Source organism: Sinohyriopsis cumingii, chromosome 6 (genome assembly GCF_028554795.1).
Source record: "Sinohyriopsis cumingii isolate HCF-2022 chromosome 6, ASM2855479v2, whole genome shotgun sequence".
In the NCBI taxonomy this organism is placed as follows: Eukaryota; Metazoa; Mollusca; class Bivalvia; order Unionida; family Unionidae; genus Sinohyriopsis; species Sinohyriopsis cumingii.
The window spans coordinates 121,826,830-121,846,775 of NC_142966.1; the positions used below are offsets into that span (position 1 = coordinate 121,826,830).

Sequence of the window (19,946 nt, forward strand, 5' to 3'; positions counted from 1 at the left end):
TATGCTATTGACATTGCTCTATAATCAGCATAATTGAAAACAGGTCACATAGAAGTACAAATTCATGTTAAATTACTATGTCAATAAATTGTCATAAACTAATATGACTGCGTTTATATTTGTAAGTTTTGTCATTATTTATTTTGCATTCTGCATGTTTTTTCTTATTTCTCCAACATAAAATAAAAGAAAACAATTTACCGTACCGGTAAAAACTTCACCGGGATGCATAGCACACTTACGGTCTAAAATTCTTTGTCCTTTCTGCTTTCTCTACTGCCAAGAAGAAAACAAATCCCAATACTGTTTCAAGAACAATAACCAACACAAAATCTATATTTGAGGAATAGCTGGAAAATGTGGAATCACAGCCTGATTCTAACTTTCTTTCTGTTGTTCCTTAATTTCTTTCCTAAATTTCCAATAGCCAGAAAGAACTTGGTTGTGACTAAATATAGGAAAACCTTTATGTGACTTATGAAAAAGGGCCACATTGCTCAAATTTCACAGACAGCTGTAAGTATAAGACCTTTTAACTTTGCACAAATGATACAAATTTTTCACCAACATTGCTGCCATTACTAAGAGACTTTCAGAAAGTCTTAATAACCCAGATTTCCTGGCAAACTGCTTTGGTATGTGCCTGTGAGGCAGATGCCAACCAGGAGATTGAAATCAGTGCTTGTACAGATTTCCTTTATTTGAAACAATCCTTCTGAATTTGGTCAACTTCTGTTTTCTGGTTAATTTGGAGAAGGTATTTAAATATTCTCCTATGTTTGGAACTGAAAACCAAAAACTGGTCCCAGTATTGCAAAAAAAAAACCAACACAACCCCACCCCCACCCCAAATAAAAAACAAACCAAAAAAACAGGCTTGGTTTTCAGATTTTTCACATGTGTTTCTAATGACAGATATCTCTCTCAAGTATGATGAAACCTGTCAATAATGGACACTCAGAAGATCATACAATTTGTGGACAGGTTCCCTTTACATACAGACTAAATATTCAATAGTCCGTACATTAAGTTGTAGACAGATATTCTTTATTTACAGTCTAGATATACAACAGACCATACAAGTTGTAGACAGATATTCTTTATTTACAGTCTAAATATACAATTGACCATATAAATTGTGGACAGGTCTTTAAATACAGGCTAGATATGCAAGTTCAATTACCTAAAGATCTTCATCAGCATCATCCTCTATAAACAAGTCAACTAAATATGGAGTTATCTCCAAAGAAAATTTCACCATATGAAACTAACGCATTCAGTTATTGGTCAGGAAGAATTGAAAAGAAAATTAAAACAATTTTACCTGATGTTGTATAATTCATCCATGGCATTTTACCCTGAATGCAGCCAAAAATCGAGAGGCTGAGGTAAACTATGGCCCACACCACTTCCATGACATAGTACAAAGACAAGAAGACCGACACCACCAACATGCAGGTTCCCAAACCTGCAAAAGATCAAAATATTTCTCAGGTTGGCCCGTACAGAAAAATCTCACCAGTTCACATGAGCTGCTCATAACCTGCACATGAGAACCTTGTTAGAAATGTATGCAAATTGGGTAGATTTTGCAGGCTCATGTGTGCAGTTTGTTAGATCTTGTGAGCCAAGGAAAAACTAACCTGATTCTCACGTGAGCAGATTTTGCTCACGTGAGAATCTAAATTTTCACATGAGAAAGTAGAACTTAGAAAACATTCTTTTCCATTACATACAACCATGTTTGAAAATAAGGCAGAGTTCTAATTTCTCACGTGAGTTATCACGTGAGAAATTTGGACTTTGATTCTGATTAAACACTTATTTCAAATTTATTCAAAGTTGGATTTTCTCATGTGAGTTATCACATGAGCAATCTGGACTTAAATATTTTGTGTAAATGTTGAATGTCAAGCATCCCCATTATTGTCAAATAGACATCATTTCTATTTTGCACTTGTTCATGTTGCTTTGTTGTATTTTTTAAATTTTAAAACATCTTCAACTTATTTTCTCACAGTGAGTTTTAATCTTATTTTGACCCAACAGGCTCCTTGTATTTGAACATATTAGGGTTCATTTCACTGTTCATAAAACGAAACAATTCAGAATTAAGGTCTCGTATAACCAGACTACCCATTAAACTTTAACAGCTGTCAAAGAATAGAGTTAATAACTTGCATACTGATCGTGGTTAATGTTTAATAAAGTAATCCGTAAAAAGGTGAAATGTTTCTCTCCCCAAAATACACAGATTACAAATATAAAAAGGAAATAAAACTTTTGCCCTAAAATGAATCCTATGTTCCATAAACATATGATGCAACTCCTTTATTCACAAACTTCTAAAACCCCACTATAAAACTGTAAAACAAATACATAGCCACATATCTGGGGAAAAAATAAACACTGATGCACAGTCCTTTTGGCCTAATAAACTCTCAAGTCATTTTCCAGCAAAATTGGAGAATTACATAAATTATATCGTTTTCTTCCATGCCTAATATTCGCACAAAAAGTTAATACAATCTTATACTTACTGAATTGTGTAATTCGACTTAGGGGTCATCCATTTAGTACGTACGCAAAAATCTGGCAAAGCTTGACCCCCCCCCCCCCACGCATGCATATTTTTTACCCCCCCCCCCCCCCGCGTACGTACGCTTGACGCACCCCTCCCCATATTCTATAAAACGGCCTATGTTTAATCCACGCAGAAACCATACAGGATTAATAATATTAACGTGTTTAATAAAATATTGTCCACCGACGTTGAATGTCTGGCATCAAAGAAATAAGCGGGGTAACATTAAACATTTGTCTAGTGTCCGCCAAAATTCAAATGCCAACTGAACAGTCGAACAGGTTACGTATTAGACAAATTATTATGGAGGTTTCACCCCAACCCCGTTTCCTATGCATATGTACATTATCAGTAAAAAAAAAAACATGTACTGTACATAAAATTTAATAAATCCGTAAGAAACTGCCTAATCTAGTCGTGTTTGGTTGTGTAGCTGTTTCGCACTGTTTTACACGTGTATATTCTTGGCAATGGAAAATTTTGCTTATTTGCAGCCTTTTAAATATTCTGATCGTGTCATTTCAAAGTTCATAAAAGAAATTTCCCATTGAAATAATCACAAAACAAATCACTGACGTTTCCGTTAACTTTCCTGTGACCCAGGTTATCAGAGTACACGGTGGAAGAATCGGCTTGTTAGAACCATTAGAGTGTCCTATGGGGCATGGCTCGGCACAAGCTACTGTAAAAACATCAAAATTAACTTGGTCTATATTAAATAACTTATTAATGATATGAATTCACGTATAGCTCAGTTTTTATGAAACATCAGATAATAAAATAGCATTTATTTGATACATAAAATATAACATTAAGAAATACCCGAGTACATGTGTACAAAGGAGTGTAAAACCAGAAGGGCTCGCATCCTTGCTTACAATTTAAATGTCAGTCATACAGTAGTACAAAATAATAAAAGTATTATTTTTTTTACTAAATGTATGACTGACTTTTATATTGTAATCAATGATACAAGCCCATATGCGTACAACAACGTGTTTACTAATAATTTACCCTTTATGGCGCCTCAGATAAACTCAACAGATGCTGGATGTTGACCTACAGTGTACATGTAGAAGAGCACTTTTAAACCGAACAGACAGAAATTTACGCGCGGGCCATGTTCTCTTAGACAGGGCCACGCTGTTTATGAAGAAAGTTTTAATATTCTCCTGCAACATGTTTGCTCTTAAAACAATATTCTGACAGCAAGAGTGTGGACATTATTAAAATATAGAAACCAACACCAACATCTAAAGATGTTAATGTCCAGTACGAAACAGAAGACGTCGACGTGCTGTTAGGGAAGATTCAAGGATTATGAAAGACCGGTTCTTTGCCGAGAAAGATGTAAGTTACTTTTACTCATTTCTTTTTACAATTTTCGCATTTAGAATGATCAAAGTGGTTAGCCTGAATCATCGACATTATAAGCATAAGCATAAATTCGCATGGTCGTTTAAAATTGAGCCAAGGATTTGTTTCAGATTTTACTTAAAGATAATAATTCAGCCTCCTGTTTCTAAAAATGATATCTACACCACACTATCATCGAATATTTAAGCCTTCCACAATTCAACTGTGCAACCATGTCTGGCTCTTACCCCCACCCCCAATAATAATGCGGGCGCCTCAGTGAGGAGCACTTGCGTTACCGATTGAAACAATATGTACAAACATAAATGTTCTTCGTATTATTTTATTGCTGATTGGGTGGATCAAGATAAGCATACACGATTGAGAACCAAATGCAGTAGCTTAATTCACGATTTTATTCCTAAAAGCCATTTGCCCTGTCTGTCAAATATTTTGATTGGTAAATTTAAAATAGATTTAATTGGATAAGGATTACAGCTTTTCTTAATGCTTATATACACTTATAGACTAGGACTCTTTTGCCAACCAAATCGTTTTCTCATTTCAGTGCATTCTTTCTGTTCTGCATTGATTAAAAAAAAAGATCAATTATACTAATTTTTATCTTTTTACAGATTAAATTTCATGAAGGTAACAAAATTTAATGAACACAACAAAGTTAGCGATCATTTGAAAGAAGTGCAAAACATTGACAGCAACAGGAAGAAGTCAGACAAAACTGCATTGCCATGCTAGAGGAAATTTCAACTCCAGTAAAGGGTATGTATAAGACGCTTCAAATCTTTTGATGTAATACACATGATAACATATGCATTTCAGGCTCTAAAATTTGACCCCCAATACATTTTTTTTTTAAAAATAAAAATTGGAAACCAGATTTTGAATTTCTATATATATTGCAAATGTACATATTTTGGAAAAATGTATCCTAAAAGTTTTGGAGAAATCTTCCAGAGCACTGTTCCAGAAGTAGAGATGTCAGTATTTTGGAAATTTCTAATGTGTACCCATCATTCCTAATGATTGGTTACCAGAGTATACAATCAAAAGGAAATTGTATTAAATGTGAAGCTGAACTGCTTTGTTGTAGGTTCACATGTTCCAACCCCAAAAAGAGCTGTAAGCATAATTATTACTAATATAAGTGGCAAAAATCATAATCTGAGCACAACGAGTATAAATTACATGCCATTATTACAGAAAACTGTATGAAAAATGTATATGCAGTTATAATTTTTGTCACAAATCAGCTGAACTCGTGTGGATTAGTAGTATGGATGAGAATAGACACAAAAGAAATTGATAAATTATTTGTGCATAACAGTCATTTCGACTAGTGTACATGCCTACAGTAACTTTCGCGAATCGTCATAAAGTCCATAAATGTTGATTGTTGTATTATCCTCAACCTGCCATGGTTCATCCCATAACGACGGTCCAGTGCAACATGTTTTTAAGTTTAACAAAATCTCTTTTCTCTAACATTTTTCAGTTACATAACATCCATCAGTTGCATTGATACATCCCGGGTTATTTTTGTTGTTTTTTCTTCTTTTTTCAAAAATGATATCTGGTGCCATTTATTTTCTATTTAAGCTGGACTGCTATGTGTATAGTATCATAATAGAATGAATCTAGAGCAAATGGTTTCACATTCAAGAACCTGTCTGTTTTCTTGGAACTGTTTGATGTAAAATTCATGCAGAAGTTACAGATGCATTAATTTTTATTTGATTTTTTCAAAACTGTTATTAAGTAGCAAACTTTTTTTATCTTTATATTTCAGTCTGTATAGTTGTCCATTTCATTCATTTTTTGTCCTAACATGGTGGTATAAGAAGTGCATGTTACAGTAGCCATGTTAAACCAGACATTCATATTGTGCTTAATTTTATTTGACCCAGATAATGTCACCAGGATCTGAAAACAAGAGTGTTTTAAGTCATGAGAAAAATGGCACATGAACCATGGACAGGCATGAAGTTAGGATGGTCAGGCTTGAAATATCAGCGGTGATTCTTAAATAGGTCACTTGAGAAAGGATTGTATTATTATACAGACTACGCATGACAAGTAAATTGTAAGCAACCATATGAGCCCCTGTGAACACTTTTTTTTCAACGCGTACCCAATTGTTTGTTTTATTACCCAGGTTATTATCTAAGGGAGAATACCCGGGTACACATTGGCATCTTTATCCAGAAGTAGTCAAATTTGGAATATGCAACATGACTTGCAGGTATCTCATCAACAGTGCAGTTTATATGTTTGCTACTTAACTATGGTAATTCTGTTGGTAGAGCTATTTGACTCATAGTCCAAAGGATGAATTTTCAGACTGGGTTGGCTGCGTAAGTGTGTCCTTGGGAAAACAGTTGGCTCCTATTTTCACAGTGTGATAAAGTGCCATCTAATCCAAACTACAATTATGTATTTTGCCTTTACCTTGCAAAATGAATCTTTAAAAATCAACCTTACATAATGTCTCAAATGCTGTGATCAGAAGAAAAAAAACTTCTACCAACTTTTTCATTTCCATTTCAGGTTTCATTTTTCAGCAGTTCAAAACTGAGCCTGCTAACTTAAATTCAGTGGTCAACAGGAAGTGCATTGATTCAAAGAGAACAATCTCCAAGTGAAAATATTGTTGCAGACTGGCAAATAATGAATTCAGAAGCAGGAATGTCAATTACACGTTTTGTTTGCTTCAAATTTTCTGGAACAGTGAAGAATGGTCTTCATGTGAAGCAAATTTCCAGCAGTATCTTTCCATATGACCTTAAAGTGTTTAGAATAAATGTGATGTATTAATATAACAGGTACATACATACATACATACTCTAGTTGCTTACCTTATTAAAAAATCACTAATCAAACTCAAATTATATGATTATGATTACTAGATTTGAATATTGATCTTTGTTTAATTGTTGTTTTCAGTAAAAACTAAATACTATAGTTGTTTTTTGTTGTTTTTGCTCATGTGAGCAAGATGCTGCTCACATGAGCAAAATCTTGCTCACATGAGCGATGTGTGGCTCACGTGAGCAGATCTTGCTCACGTGAGCGAGGTGTGGCTCATGTGAGCAAGGTGTGGCTCGTGTGAGCAAGGTGTGGCTCATGTGAGCAAGATATTGCTCTTGTTAATAATTCCTGCACATGTGATTTTCTTATTAGAATCTATTTGCTCACGTGAGTTCTACCTAATTTGCATGTTAAATTGCACATGAGACTAACCTGAGTTAGATCTCACGTGAGAATCTCATGTGCAGAAGGGTAGGCAGTTTTGGTGTGGGGGAATGTTCATATTATACTCTTTTTACTTACATATATAATATGGCCACGTTATATCAAATGTCAATTTATGCAGTTTTCATTCAGAAAAATGTACTTCCTGCAAATTTAGTTTTAGATAGCTTCTGTATTTAAAAGAAAAGGTTATCTAGAGTTATTACCCTTTTCAGCTCTTTGGTCATAAACCACAAGAGTTCATCTTATGGCCAGTTGTTTGTCCATTATGGATACTCTGCATAAACTACCTTTCTTTTGCCATTTCATGGAAATCTTTTGCATTAAGGCTAATCAAATGAATCTTAAAAGGTGTTATTTTTTCCTGTATCATCTTCAAGCTCACTTGTGATAACCAAAATGTTCACTAATTGCTGAAGATTGGACTAGAGGAAAGATCAGTCACACAAAGTGACTTGCACCCTACTGGCCACAAAGAATTTCCAAGCATTCAAGATAAGACCATTTGCTCCTTTTAACTGCAGTTGAGTGTTGAAATCGTCTCAGAAATTCCTAAACAATAACAAGATGTTCAAATTAGCTGCTGTGGTGGCCATATCTAATGTCAGATTGGCAGCATTTTCATTTAGGACCAAGAAGACATCATTAGAAATGTCAATATGGACATTCATTCAGTAGAACTTGTGATAACAAGATTTTAAAGATGGCCACTGTGGCAGCCAATCTGGCTTAGACAGTATCATAATTTTCATTTAGGACAAACTGGACAATGGGATTAATGTGTGAGTAAAGTTTCATAGCAAACCTACAAGCAGTTTAGGTAGAGTAGCCTTGATGCAAAAGAAATGTTAATCAAATAACCTAAATGATTTCCAGGAAATGGCCAAAAAGATGCAGTTTATGTATAGTAGCAATAATGGACAGACAAACATATAGCCACCATGTAAGGGGGTGCTCACCAGTTATTATGTACTTTTGAGAGAGTGATGTATGTAAGGTGAAGTTGTTTGCATTTAAAACATGCACAATGGAGAGAATGTTGGCATACCTTTATGCTACATTAATGTAATGTGGATGATATTTCTTTGGATATTGTACTTTTGGAAATTGTACATGATTTAAACACACTGCTAACTAAAATGAATGCTCCCTTGTGCTAAAAAATAAGCCTGAATTAGTATAAAGTACACTATCCATAGCAGCTATTAAAATAGGGAAAATGAATTTTGCCAGACTAGACAATACCAGCTTCTGAAAGTGCAATGAATGAATTACCAAATATATAAAATGTAAAAAAAGTTATCGGCTCTTTTTTTTATACAATTTACCTCTCAAGTTCAGGAAGTGAAAATGACCAAGTGGAGCTAGCACTTTTTGAAAGGTACACATCTGGAGTAAGGCCAAGCTCTGTACTCTATAACCTATATTACACCCATCAATCATATACCAAAATAAAGGGAATTAAAGGTTCTTTGAATTATCCTAAGATATACAAAGTCTTTTTTTAATAGTCAGTATAACCAGTGAGGAAAGCCAGGGAAATTCTTTTTCTTTAAAATCCTAACCCTATGTAAAATATGAAACTGTAAAGCGCCACCTAAGCTATTCTGGTCTAATATGAGAAGAGCTTAAAAGGGAAGTAACTGTTGTGTGTGTGTGTGTGTGTGTGTGTGATTTGGTTTTTTAACATAGCTTTAACAATTTTCCAGTCATATCACTATGATGTCTGCAGTGTGGCAGTTTATATTGATGTCTAGCACTGGGGCACCATGCTGCAGACATGTAGCATGATGTCCCACCCAGTCACATTATCCTGACACCTGGCCAATCAGTCCTAACACTAACCTCTTAATGCTGAGTGCCAAGTGGGCAGTAACTGTTATTATTTGCTCATTTAAATGCAGGAGCTACCTAAAACACCACAAACAGACTTTTGATGTAACTGGACCCAACCATGTACTATGTTCATTCTTCTCTTTTCCCCAATAAGCTAATATAATTATTCAACAAGTTTCTTTTCTTTTTTTCCTCACACAAAAATCTAAACCAACTTTTAAATTTGGGTGAAAGAAAGTAATTTGCAGAGAGGTCAAACTACCAAGAAAAATATGAAATGCCATTCTCCTGCACTGGAAAACACAAATAGATCTCCTGCACTGGCAACCTGGACTTCTCACATGTGTACAAACAGCAGAGACACATGTCTGCTGCAGCATAATATATAGGCAGATCAGGAATTATAATTTCATTCAACTTCAGTCTTCTCATGACCAACCTGCTGGATAAATTACCATCTACATTTCCATCTCTGCCATCAATTTTCACAGTTATTTCAAACATCACTTTTGCAGTTGCACAGTAATTGGCAATCTACCATCTACTTCTCAGTTTCAGCCTGCTAATAACATTAAACAATAATGACAATCTTTCCCTGGGTGAAAAAGTAGGGTCAAAGTAGGACTACTTTTCATAAAAAGGAAAGGGAAAGAAATAGGGATATTTTACAAAGAAATTTATTACTAAATTTATGTAAATTATTGAAAAATAAAACCTTTACAGACATACATTCACTTATCTAAAATGATTGAGCAAATGCATACTCTTATTCACCTACCAGCCCTGCCTTTAGTACAAGTTACCTCCCTTTAGGCCAAGTTACCCCCCCTTAGTCCAGTTTCTCAACGATTCATTTCCGCATCACAGAGGCCAAATCTGACTTTTCTGTTAATCAGTAACAGCAGTAATTATAACACAAGTAACTAAAATGACAAGTATAAAAAATGAACATAAAATGCTATCCTATTGTTCATTGCATTGAAATTGTTGATATAACAGCCTTTCTAAGCAGCCTTGGGAGAACATAGGGACAAACACCGTACAGCTTTTATTATGATCTGAATGATTTGTATTTTGGGGGATTTAAATAATTTATACAGAAAAACTGAAGAAAAAATACACAACTATTTTGTAACTGTATGGTAGAAAAAGCATTTTATTTTCATTTGTGCAGCTAACAAATAGTACCATAGCATGAAAAATAGCACTATTACATTTCTTAAAAACTTGAAGCAGATCTTGGAATATTGCATATGTATTAGTAGTTAACTGTTACTAATACAATACATAAAAAATAAATTATAAAAGGCACAGATTATTCTGCTCCCACGTGGCTGAGTGGTCCATAGCACTCACCTTTACCTTTCACTGCCAACCAACCTCTGTCTATATGGGTTCAATTCCTGGGCTCAGCCAATGTGGGTATGCAAGAAAGCTTGCCAGTTGCTTCCAGTGGGTTGGTGGCTCTTACTGGATTTTCCCAGGTTCTTCCTCCACCAGTTATACTGGCCACCATGTACAGCCTATCTTGCACTGGGAAATGGCATTAAACCCAAAACAGCAACAACTCTTGCAAATACAAAAAGAACAGCAAAGTTATTCTTAATGATGATTAAGATGCACCATCAACAGATCATTTCAAAACCCTAAGGTGACTTCCACTGAAGCAGAGATCTCAGTTTCAAAAGAGTTTACTTGTCTATAAATCCATAGATGGACTAGCTCCTGATTATCTTAAACATAACTTTGAATTTGTTGAAAATGTGCATATGCATGAACTAAGACCCATCTTGAACAACAAATTATATTTACCTAAACCAAATTCAGAGTTTTATAAGAAGTGTTTTGCTTTTTTGGAGCCAGATGATAGAGTTCCATACCACATGACACATGTCTAAAACATTCTTGGTCATCCTTAAAACCTTTGGCATATTTTTTTGTAGATCAACTCTAGTTTTTAATAGCATTTCTTGTTGAAAGACACCTCATCTTGTAAAAAGTTGTGCATTATATATATTTGTACAAATTTTAATTATAGAATGCCTCATGGAAGATTCATCAGTTGACCAAATGAGGTTCTTCTTTAAATAAAATCATTATTATTATTATTATTATTATCATTATCAGAATTTTATATTTTATACTTCTGTGTCAATTGTTTGGACTACTCATGAGGTTGGTTGTCCTCTTCACATTCAGTGGGTGTCATTTGCTGGATGATATTTCTGGACTATGCAAAAGCTTAATCATTCAAGTGGTTTACATAAATTATGGATAGATTAAAGCATCTGAGGTACCCCATGACACCTGTCAAAAAAGTGTCCACTAATAATAAAGTTTCCAAAATTTGGAAAAGTGATCTGATTGATAGGAGACATGAAGTGATTAACAAATCGTTCTACTGACCATATAATATAATGTTTCATGTACACATGGACATTGTCAATGGCCATTCAAGACAATGTTTTCCATCAATGTGTCTTTGTAAAGTGATGTTTTATGTACACATGGACATTTTCAATGCTATTCCAAACAATGTTTTTGCATCAATGTGTCTTTGTAAACTGATGTTTTATGTAGATATGGACATTGTCAATGGCCATTCAAGACAATGTTTTTCCATCAATGTGTCTTTGTAAAGTGATGTTTTATGTAAACATGTACATTTTCAATGCTATAAGTGATGTTTTATGTAAATATGTACATTGTCAATGGCCATTCAAGACAATGTATTCACATCAATGTGTCTTTGTAAAGTGATGCTTCATGTAAACATCGACAATTTCAATGCTATTCCAGACTGTTTTTGCATCAATGTGTCTTTGTAAAGTGATGTTTTATGTAAATATGGACATTGTCAATGGCCATTCAAGACAATGTTTTTGCATCATTGTGTCTTTGTAAAGTGATGTTTTATATAAATATGGACATTTCCAATGCTATTGAAGACAATGTTTTTGCATCAATGTGTCTTTGTAAAGTGATGTTTTATGTAAATATAGACATTTTCAATGCTATTCCAGACAATGTTTTGCATCAATGTGTCTTTGCAAAGTGATGTTTAATGTAAATGGGAACATTGTCAATGGCCATTCAAGACAATGTTTTTGCATCAATGTGTCTTTCTAAAGTGATGTTTTATGTAAATATAGACATTTTCAATGCTATTCCAGACAATGTTTTGCATCAATGTGTCTTTGCAAAGTGATGTTTAATGTAAATAGGAACATTGTCAATGGCCATTCAAGACAATGATTTGCATCAATGTGTCTTTCTAAAGTGATGTTTTATGTAAACATAGACATTGACAATGGCCATTCAAGACAATATTTTTGCATCAATATGTCTTTGTAAAGTGATGTTTATGTAAAAATGGACATTTTCAATGCTATTCCAGACAATGTTTTTGCATCAATGTGTCTTTGTAAAATGATGTTTTATGTAAATATGGACATTGTCAATGGCGATTCAAGACAATGTTTTTGCATCAATGTGTTTTTGTAAAGTGAAGTTTTATGTAAATATAGACATTGTCAATGGCCATTCATGACAATATTTTTGCATCTATGTGTCTTTGTAAAGTGATGTCTTATGTACACATGGACATTTTCAATGTTGCTCCAGACAATGTTTCTGCATCAATGTGTCTTTCTAAAGTGATGTTTTATGTTAATATGGACATTGTCAATGGCCATTCAAGACAATGTTTTTGCATCAATGTGTCTTTGTAAAGTGATGTTCTATGTAAACATAGACATTTTCACTGCTATTCCAGACAATGTTTTTGCATCAATGTGTCTTTGTAAAGTGATGTTTTATGTAAATATGGACATTGTCAATGGCCATTCAAGACAATGTTTTTGCATCAATGTGTCTTTGTAAAGTGATGTTCTATGTAAACATAGACATTTTCACTGCTATTCCAGACAATGTTTTTGCATCAATGTGTCTTTGTAAAGTGATGTTTTATGTAAATATAGACATTGTCAATGGCTATTCAAGACAATGTTTTTTCATCCATGTGTCTTTGTAAAGTGATGTTTTATGTAACTATGGACATTGTCAATGGTCATTCAAGACAATATATTTTCATCAATGTGTCTTTGCAAAATGATATTTTATGTAAACAGGGACATTTTCAATGGCTATTAAAGACAATGTTTTTGCATCAATGTGTCTTTGTGAAGTGATGTTTTATGTAAACATGGACATTGTCAATGGCCATTCAACACAATGTTTTTACATCAATTTGTCTTTGTAAAATGATGTTTTATGTAAACATGGACATTTTCAGTGCTATTCCAGTAAATGTTTTTGCATCAATGTGTCTTTGTAAAGTGATGTTTTATGTAAACATGGACATTTTCAATGCTATTCCAGTAAATGTTTTTGCATCAATGTGTCTTTGTAAAGTGATGTTTTATGTAAATATAGACATTCTCAATGGTCATTCAAGACAATCTTTTTGCATCAATGTGACTTTGCAAAGTGATGTTTTATGTAAATATAGACCTTGTCAATGGTCATTCAAGACAATGTTTTTACATCAATATGTCTTTGTAAAGTGATGTTTTATGTAAATATGGACATTGTCAATGGCCATGCAAGACAATGTTTTTGCATCAATGTGTCTTTGTAAAGTGATGTTTTATGTAAATATAGACCTTGTCAATGGTCATTCAAGACAATGTTTTTACATCAATATGTCTTTGTGAAGTGATGTTTTATGTAAACATGGACATTGTCAATGGCTATTCAAGACAATGTTTTTACATCAATGTGTCTTTGTAAAGTGATGTTTTATGTAAATATGCACATTGTTAATGGAATTCAAGACAATGTTTTTGCATCAATGTTTCTTTGTAAAGCGATATTTTATGTAAATATCAACATTTCCAATGCTATTCAAGACAATGTTTTAGCATCAATGTGTCTTTGTAAAGTGATGTTTCATGTAAATATGGACATTGTAATTGGTCATTCAAGACAATGTTTTTGCATCAATGTGTCTTTGTAAAATGATGTTATGAAAACATGGACACTGTCAATGGCTATTCAAGACAATGTTTTCACATCAATGTGTCTTTGTAAAGTGATGTTTTATGTAAATATGGACATTTCCAATGCTATTCAAGACAATGTTTTTGCATCAATGTGTCTTTGTAAAGTGATTTTTTATGTAAATATGAACATTGTCAATGGCCATTCAAGACAATGTTTTTGCATCAATGTGTCTTTGTAAAGTGATGTTTTATGTAAATATGGACATTGTCAGTGGAATTCAAGACAATGTTTTTGCATCAATGTGTCTTTGTAAAGTGATTTTTTATGCAAACATGGACACTGTCAATGGCTTTTCAAGACAATGTTTTTACATCAATGTGTCTTTGTAAAGTGATGTTTTATGTAAATATGGACATTGTCAATGGTCATTCAAGACAATGTTTTTCCATCAATGTGTCTTTGTAAAGTGATGTTATGCAAACATGGACACTGTCAATGGCTTTTCAAGACAATGTTTTTACATCAATGTGTCTTTGTAAAGTGATGTTTTATGTAAATATGGACATTGTCAGTGGAATTCAAGACAATGTTTTTCCATCAATGTGTCTTTGCAAAGTGATTTTTTATGTAAATATGGACATTGTCAATGGCCATGCAAGACAATGTTTTTGCATCAATGTGTCTTTGTAAAGTGATGTTTTATGTAAATATAGACATTGTCAATGATCATTCAAGACAATGTTTTTCCATCAATATGTCTTTGTAAAGTGATGTTATGCAAACATGGACACTGTCAATGGCTTTTCAAGACAATGTTTTTACGTCAATGTGTCTTTGTAAAGTGATGTTTTATGTAAATATGGACAATGTCAATGGTCATTCAAGACAATGTTTTTCCATCAATGTGTCTTTGTAAAGTGATGTTATGCAAACATGGACACTGTCAATGGCTTTTCAAGACAATGTTTTTACATCAATGTGTCTTTGTAAAGTGATGTTTTATGTAAATATGGACAATGTCAATGGAATTCAAGACAATGTTTTTGCATCAATGTGTCTTTGTAAAGCGATGTTTTATGTAAATATGGACATTGTCAATGGCCATTCAAGAAAATGTTTTTCCATCAATGCATCTTTGTAAAGTGATGTTTTATGTAAATATAGACCTTGTCAATGGTCATTCAACACAATGTTTTTGCATCAATGTCTCCTTGTAAAGTGATGTTTTATGTAAATATGGACATTGTCAATGACTATTCAAGACAATGTTTCTACATCAATGTGTCTTTGTAAAGTGATGTTTTATGTAAATATGGACATTGTTAATGGAACTCAAGACAATGTTTTTGCATCAATGTGTCTTTGTAAAGTGATGTTTTATGTAAATATGGACATTTCCAATGCTATTCAAGACAATGGTTTTGCATCAATGTGTCTTTGTAAAGTGATGTTTTATGTAAATATAGACATTGTCATTGGTCATTCAAGACAATGTTTTTCCATCAATGTGTCTTTGTAAAGTGATGTTTTATGTAAACATCGACATTGTCAATGGCTATTCAAGACAATGTTTCTACATCAATGTGTCTTTGTAAAGTGATGTTTTATGTAACTATGGACATTGTTAATGGCTATACAAGACAATGTTTCTACATCAATGTGTCTTTGTAAAGTGATGTTTTATGTAAATATGGACATTGTCAATGGCTAATCAAGACAATGTTTTTGCATCAATGTGTCTTTGTAAAGTGATGTTTTATGTAAATATGGACAATGTCAATGGAATTCAAGACAATGTTTTTGCATCAATGTGTCCTTGTAAAGCAATGTTTCATGTAAATTATGGACATTTCCAATGCTATTCAAGACAATGTTTTTGCATCAATGTGTCTTTGTAAAGTCATGTTTCATGAAAATATGGATATTGTCAATGGCCATTCAAGATAGTATTCTTGTATCAGTGTCTCTTTGTAAAGTGATGTTTTATGTAAATATAGACATTGTCAATGGTCATTCAAGACAATATTTTTGCATCAATGTGTCTTTGTAAAGTGATGTTTTATGTAAACATCGACATTGTCAATGGCTATTCAAGACAATGTTTCTACATCAATGTGTCTTTGTAAAGTGATGTTTTATGTAACTATGGACATTGTTAATGGCTATACAAGACAATGTTTCTACATCAATGTGTCTTTGTAAAGTGATGTTTTATGTAAATATGGACATTGTCAATGGCTAATCAAGACAATGTTTTTGCATCAATGTGTCTTTGTAAAGTGATGTTTTATGTAAATATGGACAATGTCAATGGAATTCAAGACAATGTTTTTGCATCAATGTGTCCTTGTAAAGCAATGTTTCATGTAAATTATGGACATTTCCAATGCTATTCAAGACAATGTTTTTGCATCAATGTGTCTTTGTAAAGTCATGTTTCATGAAAATATGGATATTGTCAATGGCCATTCAAGATAGTATTCTTGTATCAGTGTCTCTTTGTAAAGCGATGTTTTATGTAAATATGGACATTTCCAATGCTATTCAAGACAATGTTTTTGCATCAATGTGTCTTTGTAAAGTGATGTTTTATGTAAATATGGACATTGTCAATGGCCATTCAAGACAATGTTTTTGCATCAATGTGTCTTTGTAAAGTGATGTTTTATGTAAATATAGACATTTCCAATGCTATTCAAGACAATGTTTTTGCATCAATGTGTCTTTGTAAAGTGATTTTTTATGTAAATATGAACATTGTCAATGGCCATTCAAGACAATGATTTTGCATCAATGTGTCTTTGTAAAGTGATTTTTTATGTAAATATGAACATTGTCAATGGCCATTCAAGACAATGATTTTGCATCATTGTGTCTTTGTAAAGTGATTTTTTATGTAAATATGAACATTGTCAATGGCCATTCAAGACAATGTTTTTGCATCAATGTGCCTTTGTAAAATGATGTTATGAAAACATGGACATTGTCAATGGCCATTCAAGATAGTATTCTTGTATCAGTGTCTCTTTGTAAAGCGATGTTTTATGTAAATATGGACATTTCCAATGCTATTCAAGACAATGTTTTTGCATCAATGTGTCTTTGTAAAGTGATTTTTTATGTAAATTTGAACATTGTCAATGGCCATTCAAGACAATGATTTTGCATCATTGTGTCTTTGTAAATTGATGTTTTATGCAAATATAGACATTGTCAATGGTCATTCAAGACAATGTTTTTCCATCAATGTGTCTTTGTAAAGTGATGTTATGCAAACATGGACACTGTCAATGGCTTTTCAAGACAATGTTTTTACATCAATGTGTCTTTGTAAAGTGATGTTTTATGTAAATATGGACATTGTCAGTGGAATTCAAGACAATGTTTTTGCATCAATGTGTCTTTGCAAAGTGATGTTTCATGTAAATATGAACATTGTCAATGGCGATTCAAGACAATGTTTTTGCATCAACGTGTCTTTATAAAGTGATGTTTTATGTAAATATCGACATTTCCAATGCTTTTCAAGACAAAGTTTTAGCATCAATGTGTCTTTGTAAAGTGATGTTTCGTGTAAATATGGACATTGTAATTGGTCATTCAAGACAATGTTTTTCCATCAATGTGTCTTTATAAAGTGATGTTTTATGTAAATATAGACATTGTCAATGTCTATTCAAGACAATGTTTTTGAATCAATGTGTCTTTGCAGAGTGATGTTTTATGTAAATATGGACATTGTCAATGGCCACTGAAGAAAATGTTTTTCCATCAATGTGTTTTTGTAAAGTGATGTTTTATGTAAATATGGACATTGTCAATGGCCATTCAATACAATGTTTTTGCATCAATGTGTCCTTGCAAAGTGATGTTTTATGTAAATATGGACATTTTCAATGCTATTCAATACAATGTTTTTGCATCAATGTGTCTTTCTAAAGTGATGTTTTATGTAAACATGGACATTTTCAATGCCATTCAATACAATGTTTTTGCATCAATGTGTCTTTGCAAAGTGATGTTTTATGTAAATATGGACATTTTCAATGGCCATTCAATACAACGTTTTGCATCAATGTGTCTTTGCAAAGTGATGTTTTATGTAAATATTGACATTGTCAATGGCCATTCAGGCAGTTTTCTTGTATCAATGTCTCTTTGTAAAGTGATGCTTTATGTAGATACGGACATTGTCAATGGCCATTCAAGATAGTATTCTTGTATCAGTGTCTCTTTGTAAAGTGATGTTTTATGTAAATATGGACATTTTCAATGCTATTCAATACAATGTTTTTGCATCAATGTGTCTTTGCAAAGTGATGTTTCATGTAAATATGGACATTTTCAATGCTATTCAATACAATGTTTTTGCATCAATGTGTCTTTGTAAAGTGATGTTTTATGTAAACATTGACATTTTCAGTGCTATTCCAAACAATGTTTATGCATCAATGAGTCTTTGTAAAGTGATGTTTTATGTAAAAATGGACATTTTCAATGCTATTTAATACAATGTTTTTGTATCAATGTGTCTTTGTAAAGTGATGTTTTATGTAAACATGGACATTTTCAATGCTATTTAATACAATGTTTTTGCATCAATGTGTCTTTGTAAAGTGATGTTTTATGTAAACATTGACATTTTCAATGCTATTCAATACAATGTTTGTGCATCAATGTGTCTTTGTAAAGTGATGTTTTATGTAAACATTGAGATTTTCAGTGCTATTCCAGACAATGTTTTTGCATCAATGTGTCTTTGCAAAGTGATGTTTTATGTAAATATGGACATTGTCAATGGCCATTGAAAACAATGTTTTTGCATCAATGTGTCTTTGCAAAGTGATGTTTTATGTAAATATGGACATTTTCAATGCTATTCAATACAATGTTTTTGCATCAATGTGTCTTTCTAAAGTGATGTTTTATGTAAATATTGACATTGTCAGTGGCCATTCAGGCAGTTTTCTTGTATCAATGTCTCTTTGTAAAGTGATGTTTTATGTAGATACAGACATTATCAATGGCCATTCAAGATAGTATTCTTGTATCAGTGTCTCTTTGTAAAGTGATGTTTTATGTAAATATGGACATTTTCAATGCTATTCAATACAATGTTTTTGCATCAATGTGTCTTTGTAAAGTGATGTTTTATGGAAACATGGACATTTTCAGTGCTATTCAATACAATGTTTTTGCATCAATGTGTCTTTGCAAAGTGATGTTTTTTGTAAACATGGACATTTTCAATGCTATTCAATACAATGTTTTTGCATCAATGTGTCTTTGTAAAGTGATGTTTTATGTAAATATTGACATTTTCAGTGCTATTCCAGACAATGTTTTTGCATCAATGTGTCTTTGCAAAGTGATGTTTTATGTAAATATCAACATTGTCAATGGCGATTCAAGACAATGTTTTTGCATCAATGTGTCTTTGTAAAGTGAAGTTTTATGTAAATATAGACATTGTCAATGTCTTTGCAAGACAATGGTTTTGAATCAATGTGAATTTGTATAGTGATGTTTTATGTAAACACGGACATTTTCAATTCTATTTAAGACAATGTTTTTGTATCAGTGTGTCTTTGCAAAGTGATGTTTTATGTAAATATGGACATTTTCAATGCTATTCAATACAATGTTTTTGCATCAATGTGTCTTTGCAAAGTGATGTTTCATGTAAATATGGACATTTTCGATGCTATTCAATACAATGTTTTTGCATCAATGTGTCTTTGTAAAGTGATGTTTTATGTAAACATTGACATTTTCAGTGCTATTCCAAACAATGTTTATGCATCAATGAGTTTTTGCAAAGTGATGTTTTATGTAAACATGGACATTTTCAATGCTATTCAATACAATGTTTTTGTATCAATGTGTCTTTGTAAAG

The 19,946-nt window shown here is 32.7% G+C and overlaps 1 protein-coding gene and 1 long non-coding RNA gene across 2 annotated transcripts in view; one reads left to right on the top strand and one right to left on the bottom strand.

Moving 5' to 3' along the window:
* The window catches only part of LOC149797858 (uncharacterized), a 338,244-nt gene that overhangs the window by 213,182 nt on the left and 105,116 nt on the right, over positions 1 to 19,946 (bottom strand). The window contains exons 5-6 of the mRNA XM_089960811.1: positions 1,325 to 1,468; positions 384 to 448 (exon numbers count right to left, since the gene is read on the bottom strand). Of these exons, the coding sequence (XP_089816937.1) occupies positions 384 to 448; positions 1,325 to 1,468 (209 nt within the window). The remainder of the gene's footprint in view (positions 1 to 383; positions 449 to 1,324; positions 1,469 to 19,946) is intronic.
* LOC149797859 (uncharacterized) lies at positions 3,674 to 6,793 on the top strand. The gene is made up of 3 exons (XR_016421891.1): positions 3,674 to 3,934; positions 4,576 to 4,720; positions 6,506 to 6,793. It is a non-coding gene; the product is annotated as an uncharacterized LOC149797859 (long non-coding RNA).